At 45.7% G+C, this 14,783-nt stretch overlaps 2 protein-coding genes and 1 long non-coding RNA gene across 3 annotated transcripts in view; 2 read left to right on the top strand and 1 right to left on the bottom strand.

Moving 5' to 3' along the window:
* Positions 1 to 1,044, top strand: part of LOC118700282 (uncharacterized) — a 33,036-nt gene extending 31,992 nt beyond the window's left edge. Inside the window, exon 3 of the long non-coding RNA XR_008509046.1 lies at positions 953 to 1,044. This is a non-coding gene — a long non-coding RNA (uncharacterized LOC118700282). The remainder of the gene's footprint in view (positions 1 to 952) is intronic.
* Positions 1 to 11,254, bottom strand: part of NAA15 (N-alpha-acetyltransferase 15, NatA auxiliary subunit) — a 36,603-nt gene extending 25,349 nt beyond the window's left edge. The window contains exon 1 of the mRNA XM_036404668.2: positions 10,976 to 11,254. Coding sequence (XP_036260561.1) covers positions 10,976 to 11,029 — 54 coding nt within the window. The 5' untranslated portion in view covers positions 11,030 to 11,254. The remainder of the gene's footprint in view (positions 1 to 10,975) is intronic.
* A 186-nt stretch (positions 11,255 to 11,440) lies between these two features.
* NDUFC1 (NADH:ubiquinone oxidoreductase subunit C1) lies at positions 11,441 to 14,427 on the top strand. Its single transcript, XM_036404656.2, has 4 exons — positions 11,441 to 11,659; positions 12,361 to 12,464; positions 13,310 to 13,389; positions 14,084 to 14,427. Coding segments are annotated over exons 1-4 (246 nt in total). The 5' UTR covers positions 11,441 to 11,598; the 3' UTR covers positions 14,085 to 14,427.
* The last annotated feature ends 356 nt before the right edge of the window (positions 14,428 to 14,783 follow it).

The following is a 14,783-nucleotide window of genomic DNA, read 5'->3' as shown; positions in this document are numbered from 1 at the left end:
AAGGAAGGGAACAAATGAAACTGAGGTCACATTTAGTTTTCCAAAAAAGAAGAGACTGTTCCCTCATATGCTGTGCATATACTTAACTCATCCTCCAGAGAGATCATGGACCAGCAAGCTTAAATTAAGGTGGGAATGAGACACAAGGAAGCCAGGATAGAAGCATTTGCAACCATGGTTGGTACAAAGATCAGTGAACCTATAGTTTCAAGGAACAGACAATTCAAACAAAAATCTTTTAACAAAAAGGAGACAGAAAATATACACACAGCCTGGGAAAGAAGATCCTTCAGCAGATAAGTAGTTTCTGAGTGAGAGAGGAAAAAAGAACAAGCAATTAAATTAAGAAAAAAAAAAAAAAAAAAGAAAAAATCACAGAAGTAGGAATGGTGACATGTCAAGTGTTCTTGGGACATGAAGATAGAGGCTTCCTGGAAACAGGAATTTTACCCATCTGTGTAGCTTGTTTCCTCCCAGATGAATAGCTTGTAGCAGTGATTGCCAGAGCTGCAGCCCTTGCTTCAGGACAGATGTTCTGCAGAAGTGACACATTTCTCTGCTCCAGAGATGGCTACAAGAGCACAGTTGCCTGCACTAGGCTCAATTCCTGCACATATAAACTTGAAAGCCAGCAGGGAGAGTGCGCTTGTGATGCCTGACAGACAAGTGCTGCAGCTGCAGCCTGCGACATCATGCCCTGAGAAAAGATAAAAGCTAAACTTGAAAAGAGAAGGGTAAGAAGGCTAATGCTTCAGAAGAACAGAACCTGACTCTACATCAGCGCTCAATCTATTACACATTTCCTGCCCTTCAAAGCTTTTCGTTTACTAAGTTACCAGATCTTTTAAGACATCTAACAAACTTTGTATACATGCTGTGGCCAGAATTAAAACCTATTCTAAACACACCAAGATGCTTTTTATATCGCTTAACTAATTTTCTGTCTTTATAGGAAGGAAATAACAGCTGCTTTAATACAACTGCACAAAGAATTAGTAAGATGAGGCAGGCAAAGTCTGATTCCTTCAAAATCATGCAAGACTAAAGGAGGTAAGTGACCATTTGCATTTCCATTGCTTCCCCCAGCACCACGTATTTATTCCATGGATCAGAATGCACAGCCATTACTAGACAGACTGCCATGGAAATTGTAAGAAAAAAGCCCATATTCTCTAGAATTCCAAGTCTGAGGTGGAAGGAGGGCTTGTATTCTGATGTTCCCTAAACTGCATGAAGGCACCTGTGCAGACTCAGTCTCTGGCCAGCAGGTGCCTTACACACACACACAGCTCACTGTGTCAAGTGTGAATCAATTCCTCCCCATTCCTCCTTTGGGGGCTGCCATGAGGAAAGGTGAACAGACTCCTACTATTTACAGCTTACCCACATCGAGTCACAGCTCATGGCTGCATGGAGTTTGTTCCCCCCTTGCCCCAGCTTTGCATTTTTGAATCTTCTCCCATCTACTCTCTAAACTTTGCTGCCCAACCCACAGGCAGTGAACACTGACATGGATTCCTGAACAAGGTAACCACAAGGTTGTTATACAAGGGCCATGCTACTGATTACAGCAGCACTCAGAGCTGCTTACAACAGCAGAAATGACTCGCATCCAAACTTAATTCAGCACTGTTTTCTTTATATACAGTATAAGCCAATACACTGTCACCAGAGCATTTCACAGATTTTATATTTTTGAAATTTACACAACTAGGCTCTGTAACTGTTTGCTACTGTGTTAGGTTAACACAACCTGGCTTTTAGTGGTGGCAGAGGAAGCCACAGAGCCTACTTCTGAAAAAAAACCAAAAAACCAAAAAACTTGTACTATGCCCAGCAGCAGAGCCAATTGCTAAAGGCTGTGATGACTGAATACCAATTCTCCCTTGAGCTGGAGGAAAGGAAAAGGTGAAAACACATGAAGAGAACAACATGGTGACATGAAGGTCAATGCAAAAGAGGGATGGGCAGGGGGAGGTGCTCTGGACATCAGAGCTGAGATTCTTCTGCAAGCCATGATGAGGACTGGAATAGAACAAATTGTTTCCCTGTAATTCATTAATTGCATGGGGGGATGCAGAACTCACTGGCAGCCTGTGCAGAAAAGGTGCCTGCACTGGAGCATGTGGATGCTGAAAAGCTGGGGTCTGGTGAGAGGTCTGAACAGAGAGAAAGGAAAGAAGGGCTGGAGGAGAGAAAAGCTATTCTAAAGGTTTTACTTCTCAGTATACTCTTTTAGGTCTGTTAACAGATATTTTGTTTATTTATACCTTTTTAAGTTTTATGACTGTTTTGCCCTTAAAATGCTTCTTCCCAATCCTTACCTCAGCTCATGAACTCTTTTAAATTGTTCTTTCCCCTTCCTCTGCTCAACTGTACCAGAGGAGAATGCGTGAATGATTTTTTGTGGGTGCACTGGCATTTGGCCAGCATCAAACCCACAACAGCTACCTATAAGCAAGCAGCGTATTGTACCTCCCAAGCAATTCTTCCCTCTCAAACTGGACATTTTAATGGTCAAACACATGTGCTCCCAACCAAAACTAAAGGGTATTAGTCAAGTGAAGCATTCTGACAAGCAGCTATGTCCCTCAGGGGACATTGCACAGAGCAGACTGGACTCTGCCATTTATACATGAAATATTTTGCATATATTCACACCCAAGAGTGCAAATCCTTTTATCACAAAGCAGTCTTCACATCCTCCAAACATTTGAAAACTAAGGTAAATTATTTAATAGCCATCCAGACTTAAACGCGCTATTTATAAGAACTTTTATAAAAACTACACTGCAGACTGAAGTGTGTTCTATGTTCAGTAACACCAAGAGTTAAGATCAGCTCACAGCTCTAGCTCAGCAGAACACCAGGTGTTACCATGAGCCTGATTAGAAGCTTCACAGTGAATCTACAGTGGCACCAAGCACCACTCAAGCTACACAAAGAATCACCTCAGTCATAATATAAAGTAGAAAACTCCCTTTCAAGCAGGGACACTCGAGACTCAATGAGCAGGTACAACCTAGCTGATTCAAGAGTGTTTTAAAACTCATTTGCAGCAGTGAAAGAAAACAAAAAACCCTCACAGGAGTCTACCCAGCCTGGATTTTGCAGCTGATTAAACAGGTGAGAAGCAGACCCAGAAGTGTTTCATGAGCAAGATGAAGACAGTCACACAAGGCCAACATAAAGGAGAAACCACCTTTGTCATCTCACCTGCAAGCATGCAAGACTAGAGGTTTTTCCTCAAGAGTAATTATCAAAGACAAGAAGGTACCATCTATTCCCCAAGCTCACAAGTGGGAGCACTGGGGCATTATTGACTGCTTTCTTTTTATTCTTACTTGAATCAGCACAAGAAAGAGCAGTGTGAGAATTAAATCAATATAGCAGAACCAGGTGGGTGGAATGGGATCACATTACCAATTGTTATGCCCTTTGAAATTGAACAGAAACCAAAAATAGTGTGTAATTTCCATTAAAGAGACAGGATTTTAGAAAAAACAGCATAAAGAACTTATAACTGTTTTCTAAGACTCCGTGTTTTACCAGGCCACACTTTTTACTCCAACCTAACACGCCACATCTGCAATTTAACAGAAGTAAAACAAATGTAAACTACCTAAGGCCCCAATACTTCAAAACAATCAACCCAAACCAACCAACCAAAAAGCCCCACCAAAACCCCCACAGGAAATCTCTTCTCACCGAGAAATAATGCTGCAGAAGTAAAGCATCCTAATTTAGTTAGTGCTGTGACAGCCCAGCTGAAGAACATGATTTCCTTGAGATTAAGCCCCAGAAGACATCAAAGCTGCAAACTGAACTTCCCCGGAGTTCACTGTACTCAGCCCCTCTCCTTCAGCAAGTGACACAGCCAGTGTCACCACCAAAGGAAACACGCTGCAGACTATTCCCCATCGTGCACAAGAGTTACCAGCACAGCTGATCTATACACATGGGCACAGGTGAACATCTTACGTGCAAGGCCCCAGGAAGAAGTACAACGAAGCAGGAGCTGCTCAACCAAAGCAACTCACAGATTTGGCACTGCTGTCCTCTTCCCCAGGGTTCTGAGGCTTGAGCCGATCCATGGCGGAGGAAGAGTTGGACTAGAAGACCTTCAAAGGCCTCTTCCAACCAAATTATTGGTCCCCAAATTATTCTATGATTGCACAACAAAGCCTTTCAACTACAGCAGTGTGCTCTCAGGGGACCCCACAGTTTCTCCCGGTGGCAGTCATGGATGTACACTTGGGGCACCCCATGGCAACACTGGCAACTACGATGCTGAGAGATCCCTGGCAGCAGGAAGCACTGGAATCCCTGGCCTTGGAACTACCCAAGGTGTGCAGATCCTGCACTGTAGGTGCACATCTGCCACTCTGATTCCATCTATTTCTTCCAGCACGGTCCAGAGACAGCACTTAGCAGACAGTAAACTCAGGTGCTGCGCAGCTCAAGGCTGTTTTCCAGCACAATTCCTCTCTACAGGCAGACGAGACCAGGTCAAGTCACTAAAGTGCACTAATTCAAGCCAAATGCAGTCAAGAAGATGCTGAAGCATTAGGAGCTACTACTCACCATGAATTAGTGGGTTCTTTGAGCAGTAACCATATCAAACAGCTCAGCAGCTCCAGGCCAAAGATACTCCACACCGATTCAATTTCATGACAAACACAAGATACATAAACCCAACGGACTGAGGAAACCACACAAATCTTGCAGCCGTGTTAATGCTGAAAAGCTCTGGAGCAAACTGGCATCGTTTTCTGCTGTCAAATCGAAACAAACTATCCTCTTTCACTGCTCTGAAGTGTTAATTAATTGAATTGTTCAGTGTAACAAACAGCTTCAACAATTGCCTGGTTCAAGGGATTAATAAATCCTCCTCTGCACAGCATGCTTTACCTTTTCTAAGTCACTGATATCTTCCTCACTAGCAGTGCTTGGTAGCATACAACCAGAGGAATAGAAAAAGTTGAAATTCAAATTAGTTAGGAAGAATCTAAGAAATATGTGTACCTTTTCATTTAATACTAAGGTAGAAAAAACCCCTATGCTATGTCTATGCTTGTGAATTGGTCTTATTCCTTTATTTCAGAAAATTCAGCTGGAAACAGGAGGTGATAAATAGATAACTACAGTTCTTCTAGAATACTAGAAATCCTCACTGAAGACAGACTTGCTGAAAAAACCCATTATTCAAAATCAGCTCTGTTGGCCTGTACTTGCTTACATTAATCTCTTCCTGGGGAGAAGGACCATGAATTTGGCCCTGTCAACTAAAGTCCACTGACTTCTGCTCACAACCCTGGAGCCCCCACACTCAGGTTTCATCCCTGAACTCATCAAGAAACTGACTGGGCCTCACAAGAGATCCAGGATGCACAGGATACATTTGGTTTTTAATGATCATCTGAAACAACAAAGTGTACCAATTCAAATTCCAAGATGTGCATAAAAATGTCTCAAGGAGCCTCGGCTGTTCTGGACCGAGACCTGAGCTGCAGTATCCACGTACACCACAAAATAATCCAAGATACCAAATAATCCAAGATGGCAAGGCTACCAGCATTTCCTACCCATGTATTACACCTAGAGTACTGCTCACCCTTAGCACTGAGATATGCAAGATGAGGTCTGGCAGCACCGAGCATTGAGAAATAGTTAAATGGGTCTATTAAGATAAGAAAGCAAACCTTGCAATGTTAAAGAACAACCTAACTTGATTCTGTGGTATCACAAAAGCCAACAGAAATCCCTGTAGCAAGTCCCACTGACCTCACTTTTAAGGGTGGCAGTGAATAATTGTTAATTTTCTCTAAATCCCCTATCAGCCAAATCAGAAAATGCATAATTCCGTACACCCGCTCCGTCTGCATTGACACAGTGCTGTTGCAGACAAGAGATTCAAACCTGAGACATCCAGATAAAGTCCAATCAACAAAATCTCATTACAAAAACCTTTCAAAAACAGTAATCAACACAGCTGCATCAAATTCTAACCAAAATAAAGGATAGTAGCATATAAATAATTAACTCCCTTGCCCCAGCTGAAACCACTTTGGGTTCGATTAAGAGTATCTATAGCCTTTACAACGTAAGACTGGCTATAATCTTACAACTGACAATGGTTTTGTTAATGAGTCTTTTATTTTCACCAGCAAAACAGATAAAATTATGCTGCTCCTTGGAAATTTACAGCAGTGAATCATGTTTCTACAATTTCTGACAGCTCCAGTGACAAAAAATGGCCTAATTTCATGAACGGGATTTAGTAACATGCATTGCTCAAGTGAATCCTCCATGGCATCCTAAAGTCTCAAACAGTAATTAATTTCTTGAGCAGCTTTGAGAAACAGCTCTGAAAAATAAGATCAGTGACTCTCCTTAAAGCAGCAAGCCTATCCTGTACTTCCATTCCAATGTTTCTGCCATGACACCATTTCTCTTCCTACTACTCCTGACCAAGTAGGGTATTCCTCTTGGCAAGGAAAAATGAAGTAATTGACATCTCAACAGACAAGCAACTGGAAGAGCCATGTTAGTAATTCCATATTTCAACAGAAAGACAATATATGATAAAATTCCAGTGGTGTGCATACCTGCTTACTGAACAGCCATGCAAATGCAACAATGATTGCAAACAAACTAATTTACTTGGTTACTGATAAGAGTGAAATTCTGGAAATCAAGTCTTAAATCTTGAATTAAGATGACTTAAGAAGAGATTTCCAAGTCTTGTCACCTCAGCAATCTTAAAATCAGCACCTGAATTGCTATGACAGAAGCAATTTTTAAAGGATTCATGCTGATGCAAGTGTTAGTAAAGGAGAAGCACTGGTCTGTCTGGTTTCAAAGTGCAGGGACAGGGAGTAGATTCTGGAATGAAGAAACAGGAAGGTGGCCCAGCACGAGGGCCTTGGCACCTTTACAGCAGAGGCACGGAAGAGAGGCTGTCCAACAGGCTTTTCATCACCAGGAAGTCCCTACATCACTTGGTAGAGCACCTGTCAAAGCCAGCATGGAAAGGAGGCCCACCAGCTCAGAGAGAGTGCCCTGAAGCACTGCCGTGTGGAGGTACAAATGGCCACGTGAAGAGCAAACTGTGTCCCTGTCCCACAGCAGACACTCTGCTCACTGCGCTGCAGCGGCACACGCGTTCTGGCCGTGCCCATCGAGCCTGCACTGCCCCTAGGGAAAGGACAGAGAGGCAAGAGGAACAGCTTCCACATGGCCAAAGGGCCACGGCTGATCCCCAGTCCTGAACAGGGAAACTGATCCTCACACAATGCAACACACGCCAGCTCAGAGCAGCACGGCATCTCCTGCCTTAGTCCATGGCTTCTAGGGCACCAAACAGAGCTGTGAGCCAGAGGAACTGTTTGAACCAGGGCTGCACACACGCACACAGCTGAACTGCCTGTTTCCAACATAAAACACAACCATGTTCCACTTCTGAAATACTTGCACTTTTCTCCTCTGTGCTCATTAAAAGCTAAGCTCACTACGCAGGGTGAAAAATACTCGCACCACCTTAGCCTGCCCCAAGTCCAAGAACTTCATCCTGATCTTTCAAGAGACTGAAAAAACTCTTCTACAAAATAGATGGCACCCCTAACAGCTCTGTATTTAATTTTTCTTCAACACCTTTTCAGTAAATATATATAACTTCTGCATCCAAAGAAAACTTAATTGAGTATTATCTTTGGGATTTGTGAAAAGAACGGAACGTCATTGATGAACTGTACCTGACCAGACAAAGCGGATGAATAATTTGGCAAAATTCCAGGAAGGGTTAAGGAATGTTCATCACTTCTATTTAATTAAAAATCAGTCAATCTTACATCCTACAACTACTAGTTCTACAGTTGATACTAAGGGGCATGGGGGGAGAAGGAAATGGAATACATCTCTTTTTCCATTACTTCATAGTGCATCCAGCCTTCTGTGCACCAAAATGCCAACTTAACCATTACTGTGCTCTCTCTACTATTCTACCCTTTCCCCTGCCTCCACCTGAATTATTCTCCTGTAATATCTGGACTGGCTAGAAATTATGTGTGTTCAAAAGAATCATAAAGACTCAATTGTTTCAGATGTTCAAATGTTGAGATCCACTTTTGCTCTAAATTGCTCAGAATCTCTGAGCAATAGAACATCTACTTGTAGACAAACCAGCAAATAGTTAAAACTATAAAAACTATATGAGCTAGACACTTTTTTTTAAATGAAAGTGCAGGTTTAAGGAGAACAGTGATTGCTAATCCTGTGGGTGGTTTTTTTTATTCAAGCTAATTATGCAGATCTCTTTCCTGCTGTACTACAGGAACTCTGAATTGTAAAATGTCTTTCAAATGGAAAAACGTTTCTATTAGAAACTCCACATGCCAGTAAAGTGACTAGAAGAGGTTAGTCTAGTTCCAGTGCATTGAACACGCAGAGACAAAGCGTACACGCTTCTGAACTCAGAATTTGTCAGGGAGGTGGAAATGCTGGCTTGTGAGCAAACCCATACACATGAGAAAGGTACTGACCATGCAAGATGCTCACTACCGAACCAACCAAACTCTAAAAGCTAATTATTGCCCTTTGCTATGCAAAGCTGGGCAGGTTGGTAACATTTGTGTTACAGGTATATATCTTACAAAAAAAAAGGGGGCCTCAGGAATTGAAAACACACACAAAACAGATTGAAAAACACCCCAACTTTATGCTTCACTTGCAAAAATACAAGGCACTTAGCCACTTAGCTCCTGAGTTTATTATCTCGACGAAATTCAAATGGGAATGGGTTTATACTTGTGTTCACAGCCTGTGTACCAGCAATCACTGATCTGTAAGGTATTGCACCCTGCCAGTAACACTTGGGCCAGTTCCCAAAGCACCTGCTGAAGAACCTCACGCAGGCATGCTGAGCAGGACACACGGCCTGTAGGGGCCAGGACGCAGCACGGGTCTACCCTTCCTGGCAGGGGGCTCAGAGCTGCACAGGCAGCTCCTCCTGCTGCTGCCCACCTTCCCACGGAACACTACAAGCTGCGGCAGAGATACAAGTGCTACAGTCTCCAGGAGAGATGCACAGAACGAGGAGAGGCTGCAGGATGACAGAGGTGTGAAGGGAAGAGTGAAGGCACAGAAGAGAAGGAATTTTTCCTATGGCCTGCACTTAGGACTTCCTAAAAGATGTCTCACCAATTCAAGTCAAACACATAACTAAAACATCTGCAGTAGGACATACAAGTAGTTCATCAGCAAAACTCTCAGTGTGATGAAAACCAGCTTTGAGCCTTTTCTATTCACCACGTGTTATGAAGATACCACATCACAAGGCAGCCTTAAATAGCAGACTACACATCTGTCTCCCAGGCTCATCCCTGTGAGACACAGGAAAAGATCACAATGACACAACAGCTTTAGCCTATCCAGATACCTCAAACTCCACGATTCGTATTAAAGATCTGCAGTTAAAAAAAAAGTGCACAGCAATCTGCTTGCACTGGGGCACACCTTTTCTAGTCTGAATCAAGTTATGAATGCCAGGCTGCTGAGCCAGCACTTTCTCCAAAGACACTCTTTTTCCTTATTTGTTCCTGCCCTCCACACAAATACTCACAGACATCCAAGCAAAGGGAAAAATTAAAGAGAAAAAAAAAAAGGAAAGGAACAAAAAACCAACCAAACCCGCTCAGATATAAAGAGGGAGAGGCTCCTTGATTCAGTGTACCCTGTAATCACACAAACCATCCTCAATGCAAAGGAGGATGGATCACTGAGCAGCAAGGCTCGATCTGTCCCAGCCCATAACACATGAAAAAGTCCACAATCGGTACAAGGTCATACCAACTCGAAAGCACAACTGCGTCTTTTCAAAGATTTATAGCTCATATTTACTTCTTAACCCTAACAGAAACTGCATGTCTCATGGCCACTTGCCAGCGCATAGGACTTTCTAGCTCTACATGCTCAGTTTCCACAAAATATTTTGGAAACAGAAGTGACAGAAGACTGTACACATCCCTCCCACTTAAGTGGCAGAAGTTTACAGAACCTTAAGAGTGATGTTGCTCCAACAGGACAACAGTACTCATCTTACTTCTGATCTTTGGAATGACTCAAAATAGTAGTCTAAGTCCTTCTGAAAGACAACATGAGATTTATAGACAAAACCGACTTCTCCTGAGAGAAAACAGCTTGATGCAGATACGGAACATCATAAATAACTCCACCGAAGCTGCTCACTAACAAACTTAAGACACTTCCAATCCAACCCCAGTCCTTAGAAAGATAATGTCCCAGCAACACGGCATGAAAGCTGAAACAAGTTCCTTAAGATGTAGCTGAATTGGGCCCACTTTGCTGGTACTAGGACTGTAGACAATCTTAACCTCATTCTGAAAACCAGGCTTCTTGCCTAAATTACACTGAATGTTCTCTCATCCATATGCCAGCCGCCACCCAGCAAAATCGATTGACAAATTTCCATAGGAGTTGGCTGCAAATTAAACTTCAAGAATACTTCAAAACCTTCATCATTCTCCACTTCCTCCTCCGAAAGCCATCTTCTCACCGACCCACAAACATGGTTATTACCTACAGCAAAACAGTGAGTTATAAAAGAAAAAGCACTAAAAAATAAAGCGAACCCAGGGTGGGTGTTCGGCAGGACAGCGGCTCAGCGATGAATGAAGCGGCCGCGGGGCATTTCCCGGAGCCCGGGGTGCCTCACCGCGGCCAGCTCCGGGACCCGCCGGGCGGGCGGGCGGACGCGGCGGCCCCGGCGCTGCCCCGGCCGGGCGGGACAGGGCGCGGGTGGCGGGCGGCGCTGCCCCGGCCCGCCCCGGCCGGAGGGAGCCGCGGCCGGGGCGGTGGCGCCGGGACTCCGCTCCCCGCCGGCTCGGGGTATGAGCCGGGGCCTCCTCAACCCTCCGCTCCCCGCCGCCGAGCCCGGGCCTCCCGCTCCGCCACTCACCAGGATGCGCTTGAACAGCGCGTTTTCCTTGGGCGGCAGGCTCACGGACGGCATCCTCCCCGCCGCCGGCTCCGGCGCCGCCGAGGGGTTCCGAGGAGGAGACTGAGTGGGCGGGCGGGCGGGCTACGTCCCGTCTCCGCCGCTCGGCCGCGGCCGCCGCGAGCCTCCCCGCTGGAATTCGGCCGCTCCCGCCGCCTGCCGCCCGCGGGCCCGGCCCTTCCCGGTCCTTCCCGGCCCCTCCGGCCGCCGCGCGCGCCGGGCTCCCCGCGCCAGCCCCGGGCGCGCTCACGTGGTCCCGAGCGGCCGCCGAGCCGCCGCCAAAATGGCAGCGCGGCGCTTCCCCAGCCGGGTCACGGCGGCCCCGCGCATGCGCCGCGGCCCCGCGCCGGCCCCGCCCCGCCGATTGTGCGGGCTCCGCCGCGGAGCCGCGGCCGGCCCGGCGTGGTTCCGGAGCGGCGGTGCCACTGCCCGGTGCCGGCGGCGGGCGGGAAAGAGCGGAGAGCCATCGGGCTGCGCAGGGCCCGCCGGGTGGCGCGCGGCGGAGCTCGCTCGCCCGGGTGCCGGGGCACGGGCGGGGCGGGGTGGTCCCACCCCCGCGGGCGGAGCCGGGTCCGGTCGACAAGATGGCGGCGGGCCTGAGGGCGGTGAAGCGCTGGGGGCTGGTGGCGGCACCGCCCAGCCTTGGTGAGCGGCGGTAGCGGCGGGAGGAGATCCCCTTCGGGGCAGGCTGGTGGGCTTTGCCTCGGCCCGGCCCACTGACCTAGGGCCGTGGGAGTTCTGCTGCCTGCTCAGGCGGCGGCGTCCCCCCAGCCCGTCCGTGTCTGGCGTTAGAGGAAGCTGCGGTGGTAGCTTCTCTCCTTTTACTGTTTTTAATCGAAGCTCATTAGTTATTTTCGAATCGTTTATTTATCTGTTTTAAGTTGGTGTTGCTTGCAGGCCGGGGGGAGGGCTCACCATGTCTCGCCGCGATGGTGGTGCCGGCCTTTCCCTGGCAGGCTGTGCCCGTAGCGCGCTTGGTTAGCGGGGATCGGAGGTGGGGAAGGCCCGGGGCTGGGGGCTTTGGGCAGGGGACAGTAGGGGCATCTTTATAGAGCAGGAGATGCGGGGGGAAATTGTTGTTGTGGGTGGGGATCGGGCAAAAAGCGCTGCTTTCGAGTTGTTGGCAGCCCCCCCGTCCCCTCTCTGGCGGGTCAGGGAGCGTGTGCTGCGGGGATCCTACGAGCGGGTCGGCTCTAGCAGTGTCGTGGAGACCACTTCATCATTGCATTCGTCCGGGGTTTATTGTTGTGGTCTGGTTGTGTTCCCTGATTGCACGGATGTCAGTAAGAACCTGGTAGTCTAATCCTGAGGAATGTTAATGTATTTGTAATCTTGTGCCTTTTTAGCTTTCACTCGTTCTGCATTTGTTGTGAGAAAAGCGAATAATGCCCAGCCGAACTGGCTGGGGGTTGGCTTGGCGTTTGGCACCAGTGCTGCCTTGTGGGCTTTCGTAAGTGTTTTTATTTGGTTTTGTTGAACTTAACTATTCCTTAAAAATCATAATAGTGACATGAATGCAGTGACTGAAGACTACTGAGTTTACTGAGGTAATGGATGGTCATAGCAGGTGTCAAATTTGAAGCATGATTATGTTCATTATTTATGTTTTCCCAGCTTTATGTTGTGCTCTTATTTTAAGAAATAAAAAACTTCTTAAGCTTCTCTCTGTTGCAAACTAAAAACAGCCACAACAGAATTAATTCTTCAAGCCTGTTGGATTAATGCTTTGGCATTATTTTCCCCATGGTCTTTCCAAAAAGAGAGAGGACTTAGGGATGTGCCCAGATAATGTTGTATTTATCAGACTACCAATGCGTTCTCTTTTCACTTTTCAGCTGGTTAAGGTGGTTTTAGCTGAATTCAATAGATTAGGACCCCTTTTTCCTGAGCAGAGTGCAGCTGTAAGGTACTCTCTGTTTCGGAGAGCTCACAGACTTGATGGTGTTAAAGCAAGCAGGGTGCAGTAGCCCTCAGGAAGAACCGTGCAGGATCACCAGCACTTCCCACAGTGACAGTGTTTTCAGGCTGGGGTGGATTCCCTTCGGGGTTTCCCCCTTTGTTGGCGGTGGTGAATTGATTGGCAGTGGGATCCCCCCGCCCTGTGGTCAAGAGGAAATGTTTGTCCTGTGAGGCCTTGTTCTCACAGCTTTTTCAGTTGTTAATTTAGATGTGTTGTGTTCTGGACGGTCCCAGTTACATACCGGTTTGCATGCTGATAACAGGTGTTTGATATTCTGTAATGTCTGGATCCAGCTGTGAATGGTATAGCTGTTGTCATATTCTGCTCTTTTATAGCTTATCAAGCAGCATAATGAAGATGTAATGGAGTATGAAAGAAGAAAAGCCACAGCACATAAGTGTAAACAGTGTTCATAGTAAGTACACACATACCAATGCTTCTGACTTAGCTGAACACAAATTCTGAGGATCTTTGACATCTTTTAGGAGTCAAGGTACTGAGCTGACTTCTAGTCTTCTTTTTTTCCTCAGTACTTTGCATTTGGATTTTGCTATTCTTTTAAATCATTCTCATATTTCAAATGATAAGGTGGCTGATCTGTATTTTCGTATATTCACTTGTGTGTGTATTCCCTCTTAGCTTTCCATCTTGAACATGCAAACTCTTAGAAAATAACACATCTCTTAGAGTGTCTGCAATAAATAAAGGTTGTAAACTGAATACCTTATAAATGGCTCAGTGGCAAGGAAACAAGAGTGACTAATGATAGCTTATCTTTTCACCTTGGTTTTCCTTTTAACATGTGTACAGTGCGGTCTGTGCCTGTAGATGTGCACTATAGGGCAAAGTGCATGTGGTCATTGTCCCTTTTCAGTAAAAGAAACATAATTTGTAGTTCTGCCAGCTAAGAAGTCTTGGGGGATTATGGCCTCAGAGGAATTCACGTGAAAAAAATCCTTATACTATAGAAGAACTTGTGGTGCTGTGGTTATTTTTCCCCACAAAGATTCCTCTCCAGATAAAAATGCAGGATGTTATGAGATGTTTCTTGCCACTTTGATCACATCTATTTTTCTTATTGCCAAGAATTTTTTCTTTTCTTTTCTTAGGCTGATGACATGGTGACAAAGAGATGTGCACTACAGAGCCAAGTGTATATGGTTGTTGTCCTGTGAATAAATGAGCACAGAAGAAGTAAAAAGTTACCTAATTACTTGTGTGTTCATACATTTCATGTGCATAATTAACAATAAATTATAAAGTCTAGAAGAAACCTGAAACTACTTTCTTTACCATTAATATTTCATTCTGCTGGTTGAAGTTGTTTTATGTTTTCATTTCCATTTCATAGTTTATCAGTCTTATTTTCAAAACTGTCTTTGCTATTCTGAAAGGTATATTATAAAATTAAACATCAGTTCAGATGAGGCTCAGTAAATATTCCAGAAGTGTAGTCTTGCTCTGCTGTCATTTTCACCGTTAAATTTATAAATTAAGCCAATAGAAGAATAGGATCTGTATAAATGCTAAAATATGCATTTTCCTGTGAGCATTTTGGGGACTGGCCCTGCCTGCAAGGGGCAGGACTGCACAGCCCATGTCAGTGTTGGGTGTGAGCACTGCCTTTGAGCACTTGTGCCCTCTCTCTGTGCATCAAGGTCAGTCAAGGACAAAGGCTGCCAAGAGGCCGTCATGGCAGACTGCGATGGCATTAGATGATCATTAGGGAAGCTCTGTACAGAGAAAGGAGGACAAACAGGGCTCCTGCCTAGCAATGTAGCTGGGACAAGGGGAGCTGCGCAGGTTTGA

Source organism: Molothrus ater, unplaced genomic scaffold, assembly GCF_012460135.2.
Source record: "Molothrus ater isolate BHLD 08-10-18 breed brown headed cowbird unplaced genomic scaffold, BPBGC_Mater_1.1 matUn_MA508, whole genome shotgun sequence".
In the NCBI taxonomy this organism is placed as follows: domain Eukaryota; kingdom Metazoa; phylum Chordata; class Aves; order Passeriformes; family Icteridae; genus Molothrus; species Molothrus ater.
The sequence above is the reverse complement of the archived record's forward strand: the minus strand, read 5'-3'. Positions and strand labels throughout refer to the sequence as shown.